The 12,501-nt window shown below is 33.5% G+C and overlaps 2 protein-coding genes across 2 annotated transcripts; both read left to right on the top strand.

Moving 5' to 3' along the window:
* The first annotated feature begins 7,055 nt into the window (after nucleotides 1-7,055).
* On the top strand, nucleotides 7,056-8,441 carry LOC142976561 (uncharacterized). Its single transcript, XM_076119992.1, has 2 exons — nucleotides 7,056-7,225; nucleotides 7,371-8,441. Exons 1-2 carry the CDS (start codon nucleotides 7,094-7,096, stop codon nucleotides 8,376-8,378), a joined length of 1,140 nt encoding a protein of 379 aa, XP_075976107.1. The 5' UTR covers nucleotides 7,056-7,093; the 3' UTR covers nucleotides 8,379-8,441.
* Nucleotides 8,442-10,572: 2,131 nt separating this feature from the next.
* On the top strand, nucleotides 10,573-12,240 carry LOC142976562 (uncharacterized). Its single transcript, XM_076119993.1, has 2 exons — nucleotides 10,573-10,688; nucleotides 11,053-12,240. The coding sequence occupies exons 1-2, from the start codon at nucleotides 10,590-10,592 to the stop codon at nucleotides 12,091-12,093; spliced, it is 1,140 nt and encodes a 379-aa protein (XP_075976108.1). The 5' UTR covers nucleotides 10,573-10,589; the 3' UTR covers nucleotides 12,094-12,240.
* The last annotated feature ends 261 nt before the right edge of the window (nucleotides 12,241-12,501 follow it).

Genomic DNA, 12,501 nt, shown 5'->3' with positions numbered 1-12,501 from the left:
TCGTGAAGGTGGGGGCCTCTGCCCAGTCAAAACCCAGGGTCAAAAAAAAGTATATTAAAGATATTTTCCACTATCGGAAATCATAGCTACTTTATTTATTGCGTATAACGCTGCCATGCTCTTTTTGATTGCATATCTATTTGAAACTAATTTGTTCAATATACCTACCTACTTTTATGCATAATTTAACTACTTAAGGAATACAAGAGTACTTACACTACTGTACAATATTAATTACAACACACTATGCAAATGATCGCCAATTTATTAATTACTCATTAAACTGGTAATGAAAATGTATCGTACTTACACATCCTGATGGAATTCCATACTTGTTCAATAAATGTAATGAGTATCGCAAATTACCACTTTATTAATTACTAGCGAATATTAGTCATATTTATAATTAGTGATTACGCAATTACACCAATATTAGTAATATTACTAGTATCTATTACTTAATGTGAGTGCATGTGACGGCAATTATTTTAATGGAGATTTCTAGGTAAACTGTTCTGACAATTACTGAAGTAATGTTTAATTAATACAGTGTTTCAATCAGTGGAAAATTCTACAGAACTTTAGGCACGTAATGTAATAGCTTAGACATGTAATTTGCTATAATTATTCGGTAATAAACAGTAAGAAAACTTTTATTTCTATCTTACGGCACATTAGAAAGTACAATTAAAATATTTTAATGATAAACTTAATATAAAAAGTGATGAAATTAACTTCTAGAACTACTATTATTATGATTAAAACAAAAAATGTGCCAATGTGGACAGAATCCTTAGTGGTCGATATTGGCAAGACTACTCTATTGTAACTTACAAATGTTGAATTCACGTTTATTTCAATCGAGAATCAATATTCTATTACTAAGAATTTCATTCATGCCTACATGAAATGCAAGATTTGTATTAGCAGACAATATTTTCGAGTAGACATGTAGTTTTACATTAATTCAATAGATACTTAATAAAGTTAAAAGTAGCCGCGTACAAAACCCATAATAAACCCAAAATGTTAGTAATCATCATTTATTTCGAATTAAGACATTGATTTGAAATTAAAACGATGACTTTGTAAATGTAACAGGATTCTATAAATGTGTATTATAAAGAAATGGATATCACACACATGACTTAAAAAAACTAGTACTAACATCCATGTGTACGGTAATGTAATAATGTAGGAAAGAATTAAAAAAATGTACATTAGCTGATTTTCTACGAAAGATGAAGATGCAATTTAAGTAATCATACGGCTCTGAAAACCAAAATCAATTCTTTAGGGTTTCGTACACAAAGATGAAAACGGGATCCTATTACTAAGACTTATAAATACTAAAACCGAATAAAATAAATATCTAGGAGGAATAAATACTTTTTGCTGTTTTTATAAATAATGGTACGGAACATTCATGCGTTTGCATTCTACGTTACATAAAGGCCGGTGTCAATATTAGGTCACAAATCACTTTATCCTTCCTTTGTTCCATCTATTAGGCCTAGCTGAAGCTGCATATAAAAATCAGCTGATCATCCTCAAGCTAAACGCAACATTATTAAAAATAATAACACCAGATAAATATTAAAGCATTAAAACGAACCCCTTGAGTTTGAATCTAGGGTTGCTTCCGTGCCCTATGATTTATGGCCCGCGAGATTTCGCCTCGGGCTCGCGTTTCCTTTTGTCGTTTCATCCGGCTTTGTGGCAGCCCTGCTTTTATAATAGACAGTCGATGATTCGATTCTGTAATGAATTCACGGTGCGTTCTCGTCTTTATATAGTTGTTTTAGCTTAATTAATATGCTTAATGGAGTTTAACGATTCAATTAGTACTGCAATCGGGTGGTATCTTTGATATTGTATAAGAATTTTGACTGTTAAATACTTTTTTGTAGTAGGATGTTAGGTGGTACCTTATATGAATTAGATTCTAGTATAGTCACATGCTAGAATCTAATTTATATAAGGACTACAATTGACTTTTCGGAGCCTTGTGCTCGACTGAACGAATTTGAAACCGAGGTATTTTACGAGTCTATTAATGGAACCCATTCCTTATTTGTTATTGCAAGGCACGTAGAAAGTATTTTTGTCATATCCTACGAGAAAAAATGCCCAACTTTCTTAAACATTTTATGTAAGAATTCGCGCCACTTGCAAGAAACTTTAGCTCATAATACTAACATGGTATTATGTACCGTCATCCCTCACAACATCAATGCGCCGTGGGGTGGGTTTAATAAAACAAAAGACAACAGCATGTCGACACACAGGCCGATCTACCGTCTGTCAAATAATGATACTCATTTGTCAAACGCAATCGGCCCGTCTGCGATATTCTTTATTCTATATTACAGGAATATAGTCGGTATTGGGCTTTTATTTACTGTTTGGCAACATGTTAAACATTCTGTTTCATAATATACAATACCATTTTAATGAAAGTTACAGAAATGTTAATAGTATTTGTCTACAAATCTGAATGCAAATCGGAAATAATATCAGTTAAAACTTGAACGACGATGTCTTTTTCAGTTATAGGATGTCATTGGTGTTGTTTGATAGTAAGAAACAACAATAAACACAAATGGTATTCAGCTTCACTGGAAAATGAGAAGTATTTAGCAATTTCAAATAATAGCTACGTTTTGTAGAAATCTTCTTGTTTTATGCAATAACCAAACTTCTCCACGATTCATAGCATACATACTCACAATACCTTATAAAGACAAGAAATAACCTCCGGATAGCGGGCTCCCGTCGATCCCATCATTTCTTTTATATTTTTTCATCAATGTCACACGTGACGCCCGAATGTCATTTTCATATGACGAAAAAAAATGTTTATTAAGACGACGGGCCACGATATTACAATTTTCCACTAGTGAAATATGGAAAGCGATATTTTACGAGAAAATAACAAGGTGCGTATGGCGAGATTAAAACCGAGAGGGTTGCCCTTATTAATGTTTATGTAATCTTACAAACGTTTTATTAAAAAAAAACTTGTTTGTTTTTGTTTATTTCGAAAATGTTATATTATATGTAATCTTCATCTGATAATTCTTATTTACATTAGTCTTTTGCACTGTGCTAAGGATCTATTGTACACTGAATTGCATCTAAAATTGAATTATTTAGCAATCATACGTGGTACCGATAAACTTTGAATGCCTTTCCGGAGTCGTTATTTAGAAACAAAAAACGATCAAAGTGTAAATTTGTAGCACTAGTGTGTCAAGTTAAATTAAAATGCTGATTGAACCTAAAATAAAAAAAAAACAGGAAAGCTAGTTATTAAAAAGAAATAGAATATTGCTTAGTTAATGCTTCGTAACCCATTCAATGGATTTTGTTTTGAGGACTAAGCCAACTTCAATGGCAACAATATTATTTGCTATTAACTTTTATTTTTATAAACCTACTTATGAACAGCTGGTAGGCATATCAACAATACAATGTATATTGTTGATATTTTAGGCCATCAATTAATTCAAACTATTTTACCTACTAGACGATACTACAGCAAAACTAATTTAATAAGTAGATTACAATCGCTGATCATCCCTTAACGCAGTTTGCAGCGTCACAGCGTTGAAACGCAGCTCGGTGGGACGCGGCACGATGCGGCACGACGCGGCATAGCGCGGCGTAGCGCGGCACGACGCGGCATAGCGGCGACGAGCGTGGCAGATGTGCCACCGGTTGTGATTGTCTTGCCGCGATGATTGATGATCTTCCGCGGCGGCTGCGATTTAGGGCTGACACTATTTGGCTCAATAATTTTGGTGATTTTGAGTAGTAGAATCTAGTGAAAGGTACATTTAGTACTTCTTTAAAATAAATGTTGATATTAAGTTTTTATTACAGTTACTTATTGTTGGTTAAGTTCCATTTAAAGTAAGTATACTAACATTTTTAGTATACACGAAAGTTTCATTAGATTTTACCTAAGGAAATACATAGCTCATTATGATAGATCATTATAATTTTGTATGTAGCATAAATAGTTGCAGACATGATAGAAATGAAAAGTAATACGAAAAGCAACAAACTTGGGAGCTACTGAATATTAAAATTATATAGAACTCAAAATCGGAAGCAGGTAGCAAAATTGATGCTACAAAACATATCATCATGTAAACAAACAAATTAAGAACAAAAAAAATACGTCTAAATTCAATAAACAAAGTGATTAGCGTATCTGTTTCTATTGTTATTTATTCAGATAACTGTACAAATACTCCCGCAGTACAGACAAACAAGTACCCTTTGAAGGATAATCCCCTTTACAATAGTGATTGACAGATATTGCCGTCTCTTTCTATTCTATTGTTCAAGACCCCGCCTACGATGTCCGCGCCATTTTATTTATCTACTTTTGATAAGTAAATTATATTATATGCGTTTGAGTTACAATACTATAATTTATATTATTTGTGTATGGATTATATAAAAACCTAGGGTATTTGCTCATTTATTTATGTTAGGTATTTAATTTTTAGAAACAGGCTATTCTTGTTTATCAAAAGTATGTTTTTTTGTTTTTCTGAATAAATATAAATTAAATCTAAATTTTAATACGGTATTTTGCTATTCAATCTATTTTTTTTGGCAAAAATTCTATATGCGTGTGTGCCAACCCTAGTTGTCTATTCAACTCACGTTTATTCAATATAAGCAAACTCAGGCATAGGCCACAGTAAAAGTACTTTGGCGAAATATTCTACATTCGTCAACCGTTGTGACGATTCCAATGTTCATATCGAGATATTCTCTGTCTATTTTATATGTAAAGATGTTCAATTGTTTATACTTGGTACTGCACGGGTTCGGTGTTAGGTAGATAGTCGTTGAAAACATAGTTAGCATAGTTGATTTGAATGCGTTTAACGTTTTTAAACTATCACTGCTTCTACACTTAATAAAAACAACTTGTACATATAACATAGAAAACGCGGTGATTTTTTTAGACGGTGTATCGTATACGATAGTACATACTTACCTGTAAATTTTTAACCGCGTTTAAGAGCAATTTTGAATTCATAAAAATAATTTGAAATGAAAATAATTCAAAATATTTTTATAATGTTCTTAGAATGTCTATGTGAGTTTGAACTACAAGTATTTAAATGGTCTAGTAAGCCTACCATAATATTTTTAAGTTTAGATGCAGTAAAATCAACAGCTCTCGATTTTGTTACCTGCGCCCAGATTAATCACATATCGATATGTTAACCGTTCCTGCAGTGTATAAGTGCTTACCATAATATTATTTAAAAGGCTTTTGGTAGGCAAAATATCGAAAGACAAAATAGATGCACAAAGCAGTCAATTGGTATATAACATTCAAAGAAATTTCCTGTAGCTTTTCACCTCAAACATACCAACTGCGCCATCTATATACATTTACAAAGGTCACAATGAAACCAACGGACGTTGCCGACTGAAAACCGCTCACAAGCTTCACATAACAATACATGAATTAGTTAAGGTCCTATATCAGTTTCTTATATTATAAGCAGTAATACTAAAGTTACTTTTACTTAGATATTAAATAAAAATCTCTCAATATAATATGTAATATTAATAAACTTTGCTTTTTTCATACGTGGCGCGAGCGAGCTTGTATTAGTGCGAGTTCCCCCGTTGCCCAACGAGAAGCTCGTTTCAAAGCCTGTTTGTAGTAACTAAGTTGTCTGCGAGATGGCGCTTTCAAAACTTTTCCTTTTAATTTTCTTTTTAAGTATTATATGAAGGTTTTCGGGTAAAAATAGATAAGAACTAATATCTTCAAAAGTAGTTTCGAACAGTTTGTTGCGAAATATTTTGTTCTCTTTACTAATATTTATATTGGGAGGCTAATGATTTGTTATTCCGAAGAAGATGTTATCTATAGATAACAATGAGTCTTAAAGTGTCACAAAAATACACAAGTGACTTGATCTTGGATGCTTGTGTATTTTTGAGATATTCAAAGATAGAGTTTATAATTTTGGAAAATAACTCTTTTTAACATGCATACATGATTTTACAACTTTTCCTCATAGGGTTACTTTGAAAATAAAGCCCTACGTTCAATCCTTACAAACTTCACCTGCTTCATTCACATCTAAACATTTTGTCATACAAGACTTTTGAAGTTTTGTAAGTATACAAAACTTTGTCGTAGTTAAGCAGAAAGGACTCAATCCACACTTAGACCGCAATGAAGTTAAGTATGCAATTATTCTCCTGAGGGTAAATTTTACACTCTTTATACTGTGGGTTGAGTCGAGTTAGTAGGAAAAGTAGTTTCCATGCACATTTTAAAAATAGGGATTTCACTACATCATGGATTTGACCCTTAATATATTGTAAGCATACTACGAAAACATAACGTTAAGTTATTAGGAAATGGTACAATTAAGTAGCTGTAGTTAACACAGAACATAAACTTATTGCATTTAATTATTCATTAGATGAAGTGATTACATCTGGTATAAAGTATTTTGGAACTGTTACACTAATTCAGTTACAGTTAGACTTAGAGACTGAAACTAGTGGGTTTTGAAAATATTAGGCATTTTATATATATTTTTAATATTGTAAAATTAAAGGCATGGGCAGTAAATATTCGTTGATAATATGGAATGGAACGGAAATTTTAAGAAATATGATAATTATACGATTATGATTTTGTCATCGCTTTATTCGATGCCCTTTGAAATAATTTACTATGTTACGAATTCAGTCCTAGTCAGATACTTTTGTAACTAAATATGTTTCGGAATTTTTTATGAAGTATGAATTTTCAGAAAAAGTAAGTATGCTCACAAACATTTCTTTGCATTAACTCATTTTCAAAAAAAAAAAATGATACCTAAGTCACATATTCAAAAACAATAACACCAAAAGTTGTCAACAGCCCTAATCACTAATCACCTTATCTAGGATCGAGCTTTTAACTAGTTTGTTAATCACCCTAACTTAGAGGACTCGTCAAGACATATAAAAATAAAGGACAATTTCAATAATCATCATAATCACTTGAGCTTTCGTACAGTACGTAACTCAAATAATTATAAACCTTTGCGAAATGCCTGAGTCCGTATCTTCTCAGAGTTCTACACCAGCTCCTTACAATGTCACCAATGGTGCTTGTAACAGCAGCGACAGTCAGTGGAGTCAAGTCGAGTCAGTCAGTCCGGATAGTGTGCAGAATGGAACGGTAAATACATTTCTTAAATCACCCTCCAAAATATCCAAAACTCTGTCTAATTATTAAGTTTGATAAGTCCAACTTTTACAACTTTACCTCCAAAATTTTCAGTTCCTTGTATTATCATACTAATGAACTTTACCTTTTGTTACAGAAATTGGAATGGAGAGAGCTACCAGTCCCGAATTTGGTACCAACACCAGTTTCAACCACCAGTGTCTCCAGTATGCCTACCTTCATCAACGGTGTCGATGCCAACAACGGACTGAACCAGCAAATTGCCTACAACCCACCAAGCTACATGAACATTCCTTACCAAAGGAGTCCTGTACCCAACGGCTACATAACCCTCAACCCGTCTAGACTGTCCAACAGACCGGTCATTAGCGTGCCAAATGTTATTCGAACACAGAATGGTCAAATCGTTGGCGGAGGTAACTGGTGCCATCAGTCGCCTCTTGGAAGATATGTCTCTCAAGCACCAACGTGGAATGGAAACAAAACTACTGGAGGAGTGAAGAAACAAAAGCGCATCAGGACTGCATTCACAAGCCAGCAAATGATGGAGCTTGAACAAGAATACGCAAGAAACCGTTACTTGGACAGAGCCCGTCGCATTGAGCTTGCAGACGTCCTTCGTCTCAACGAGAGGACCATCAAGATCTGGTTTCAGAATCGCCGTATGAAGGAGAAGAAGGACAGAGCTGAGAGTCTTGAAGATTCCGAAGAAGCCAGTACATCAGAATCGTCTCCCGAAATGGGTAGCATTCAGATGCCGATGCTTATTCACGAGCAGTATTCTGTTCCAAACGAGGTGTACAACCAAGGAGTTTACATGGAACAGTTCCCGACGTCGTCTACACCTTCGATGCCAGTCTCCAGTTTGTCCCCGACGATGGTTCAAGTGCCGGTCCCAGTGCAGGACATGTATCCAGTTCCTGAGTACACTACGGAGGACCAATGTCATGCACAATACCAGCAAGTGCATTTGCAAGTGCAGCATTACCCTTCTCCATATGGCAGTGAAGTACAAGAGTTGTCACCTGAGACGGTGCCACAAGCTGAAGCAGTTTCCTCAACAAATACTCCCCCTAGTGATATTATAGAAAAGAGTTGGGATCTCTCCTGGATTAGAAGCATTCAAACTGAAGAAGAATATTAGTTTTAAGTAGTTATTAAGCATTTGTAAATACTTTTAGTAAAATAAATACAGTGGTATAAAGAATATGTCTTCTTAGTACTATTTAACCTTCATACAACATTACCGAAAATATTTTTACAGACTATATTTTGACTCACCGTACACATAATACAAAGAAGTTTCAGTCACATTTCTATCGTTCACTAGAATTCTTAAAATTAAATGTTTCAGAGGACCTACAATAATTTTATAAAGTATTCAAATATTTTATACGACTCAAACATACTTATAGGTTAATGAATGGACACCTAGGAACGTTTTGAATGATTATAAACTAACCTAATCATTTTGATTAAGTATTAATTTATTACCTCCACAACCAGAGAGAGAGAGAGAGAGATAGACTGGAAAATAGTATTTTATTACAGTTATTTATATATTTTAACTAGCTGACCCGCGCAACTTCGCTTGCGTCACGTAAGAGAATGGGGTCAAAATTTTCCCCGTTTTTGTAACATTTTTCGTTGCTACTCCGCTCCTAATGACCGTAGCGTGATGTTATATAGCCTATAGCCTTCCTCGTTAAATGGACTATCTAACACTGAAAGAATTTTTCAAATCGGACCAGTAGTTCCTGAGATTAGCGCGTTCAAACAAACAAACAAACAAACAATCAAACAAACAAACAAACTCTTCAGCTTTATAATATTAGTATAGATATAGATAAAATGTAAATTAATCAAAGATGTTATTAATTTACTGTCACAAATTGTTAGTCAAGGCGTCGTAATAGTGAGCAAACCTAAGTAAATACTTAGTAGACAACACGCTCTAATAGAAACTGATACTGGTGTAATTTTAGTTAAGCGCCCCCTTTCCAATCCAAAAAAGTAAAATGTCACTAGAGTACATTTCTAGCTATCTGCGCTTTCGTTTTCCTAGTGTATGTGGAAAGACACACACATGACATAAGAACTCATATTGCAGTGTTAATAGTGTCTGTTTCTTTAAATACTAGCTTTTAATACTTACTTACTTCAAGTTTATTTACTAAATATGTACATTCAATTAAAAACATTCTTATATATTTAAAAATATCGTTCTTCTAAAGCATGTTAACTTTATTATACGCCTATTGTTTTGTTTAAGTAAAGAATTTAAAACATGTATTTTGTAGTTGTGTTCAAATTCATCATTCCCTTTACTGAATACCGGTATCACAAGTAACTGTGTCACAATATTAATTCAATAAAGAGTGTAAGATGATTAATAATTACAAAAAGTACTTATACCTACTACTAAACTAACAAATCAAAACTGGTGAAATCGTGATAAAAAGTAAGGATATGGAGGAGCGTTCTGTACTCAAACAGCGTACACGACATCTATCGCATCCGCAATAGCCATTCAATCTAAGACATGTGTGTTTTAAATCTTTAGCACTGTAACATATTGAGTACCAATCTATCTCTAAAGATCTGTAGCGCGATTCAATTCAACCGTTGCTATCGGATATTGAGAGTTTGACATTTAAAATATACTGCAAAAATAATTTCACCGCGCCCGCTAGAAGCACTAATCCGATTTGATTTATAATTTCTCGATAGCTAGCCAGTTATCTATACTCAATTTTGGACGAGAATCACGCTACGGGTAACAGAATCTTGTAAGAAAACAAAGTACCGATTATATGGGGTAGTACTCGGAATACAGGGTTTACTTTAAAATGGAAAAAAATAGGCATGTTTAAGGTCAATTACCTACTCTTTTTGAAATGCTACAATTATATTATTCATAGTGATATTTAGTACCAAGAACCAGAAAACTGAATTCATCACTATTTACTTATTACTATAATCAAATGAGCCCTAAATTTTCCCAAAGTTACCCCATTATACGGTATTGATAATTAGTAAATAGTGAGATCCGAGTGTCCTTCAAACTACGGAAATAGATGTGTGATTAAAAACTGGTCATATTACAAATAACACATTATTTTATCAGTAGGATACTGCTATTGATTCAACTGTACGCACATTAAGTAATTCAACAATTAATTAAACACATTACGGTAATCGTCTGTGGACTCTCGCCACCAAATAATTAGTTAATGATATATGATTAAGTAATATTGTAACGAAATAATTATATTCCAATCATAACTATATATAGGACATAATCAGTTTAGAGTGTTTAGTTGCTTCGTATTAGTGGTGTCAACATTGAGAGAAAATGAAATATTCGTGGCCGAAACAAAACGTGTCTGATTCAGTGAATATGCAGACTGGGAACGAAGATTTTGTTGTTAGAACTGAATATAATCTGAAGATGGTAAGATTTTTTTATACTGATTTATAATTTTATTGTTGTTAAAATAATTTTGATAATGTGTTTACATGAATTGTTGAATGAATTTAAGAGAGACGTATTTATAATTGTTTTTATTGATTTTTGATCTGTCATTAGTTTTACTCCAACGGTTATGTTAATCTAATTGGATTCTTTTTGTTTATTAAATTATATTATGTTCACGGTCTTCTGGATCAAATTGAATTACACAATATATCGATTGTTAGAAATTGAAACTGAGGCAATCATTTCCTAACGAGACTATTAATAATTTAATTGAATCCTAAAATCTTCAATAATAATAAATGTGCTTTTACCCAAAATTAATAGACATTGCTCATTTCAGATTGAAAATCTTCAGAAAACGAGTCCGAAAAAGGTGAAAAGATTCCGGAGTGCATTCACAACCGATCAAGTGAATTATTTGGAGAAGCAATTCAAAAAGTTTCCTTACATCGGAAACGCTCATCGCAAGGACGTAGCCGTAGCATTAAACATTCCCGAGAGAGCCGTCAAAATATGGTTTCAAAACCGAAGAATGAAAGAAAAGAAGGAATCCACAAGCATTAGCAAAGAATTTGATGACGAACCTACCAACCGAAAGTCACAGGAATTTGCTAAAGATCAATTAAATAATGTGGCTACATCAGCTAATGAACAAAAGCCGTATTCATTAACTTTACATTCATTACTAACTGATGGTAATAAGACAAATCGTGACAATATTATGACGGCTAATAACACTACATGTTTAACTACTGGTGTAGTAAAAGATTCAGGCTTTACGGTAATTCAGAATGCAGCACCAAATGTGGTCAATACCCGACCAGCTTTTGAATCACATCAAACAATTTCACCCAACAATTTTACGAAACCAGAATTCTCTATTGATATATGCAAGAAGTTTAAAAACGAAGCCGACTATACAACGCCTCTTTCTGTTCAAGAACACCATGAAGTGAAACACAATACAGAACAAAAACCATTAAATTACACATCTATGGAGCAAATGGTTCCAGAAGATTTATCCTCAAGTCGGAAGATCAATATTCCAATCGCTAGTCAAATGCAAGTACCAAATAATTTAAATAATCAAGGATACATTTCTGTTGTACCAACAATGCCTCCTTTCTATGCTCAACCGTATTATTCTGCTAGTGGTGTGGTTTGGAAACCGGTGAATGTGGTACCGACAGTTGCTGCTCCCGTTTCTTCGGTACCTGTAACTGGTAGTATTCGTAGTGTCCCTGTTCAAGAGAGTGCACCTAAAAAGTGTTGTTGTGATTGTCATGTTAACCAAGTACCACTTAACTTCCCTCAGCAGTCTCAAAGTCCTCAATATATTATTACAGCTGTGCAATTTCCCAATCCCAGTGCTAAGTTCTAGCAATGATTATGGAAATTGATATAAATGTGCGAAATTACTTGATGTTGTATGTTTGTTGATAATTCTAGTCTTAGTTTGTTCGTGTATCAAAAAGTTAAGCTTAGTATGTTATTGTCTTTATGCATGTTTATTAAATAGTACCTATTGATGGCCATGGTGCAATAATTAAGATGTATTTATATCTTATATTTTGGTATATTTTGTTAGTGTTAGTTATGATCTGTTCCTTATTGGATGTTTTAATAAAATGTATTATGTTATGTTGACTTATTATACCTAATCCCAACATAACCTTTTAATTTTAGGAGGTAGTCCCATCTAAAACACCCATTCGAATAGCACCTAGCCTAGGCCACAAAGAGATCCTGTCAAATATAGGTGAGTAAGGCTGGGTGCTATTCGAAGGGG

This window comes from Anticarsia gemmatalis, chromosome 11 (assembly GCF_050436995.1).
Source record: "Anticarsia gemmatalis isolate Benzon Research Colony breed Stoneville strain chromosome 11, ilAntGemm2 primary, whole genome shotgun sequence".
NCBI lineage: Eukaryota > Metazoa > Arthropoda > Insecta > Lepidoptera > Erebidae > Anticarsia > Anticarsia gemmatalis.
Note: the sequence above shows the minus strand (reverse complement) of the source record. Positions and strands in the feature narration are given on the sequence as shown.

Excerpts from the sequence above, each read along its gene's own strand:
- LOC142976561 (XM_076119992.1), top strand. The coding sequence starts at position 7,094 with ATGCCTGAGTCCGTATCTTCTCAGAGTTCTACACCAGCTCCTTACAAT. Across the intron at positions 7,226-7,370 it reads ATAGTGTGCAGAATGGAACG|AAATTGGAATGGAGAGAGCT; the intron begins GTAAATACATTT and ends CTTTTGTTACAG.
- LOC142976562 (XM_076119993.1), top strand. The coding sequence starts at position 10,590 with ATGAAATATTCGTGGCCGAAACAAAACGTGTCTGATTCAGTGAATATG. Across the intron at positions 10,689-11,052 it reads CTGAATATAATCTGAAGATG|ATTGAAAATCTTCAGAAAAC; the intron begins GTAAGATTTTTT and ends TGCTCATTTCAG.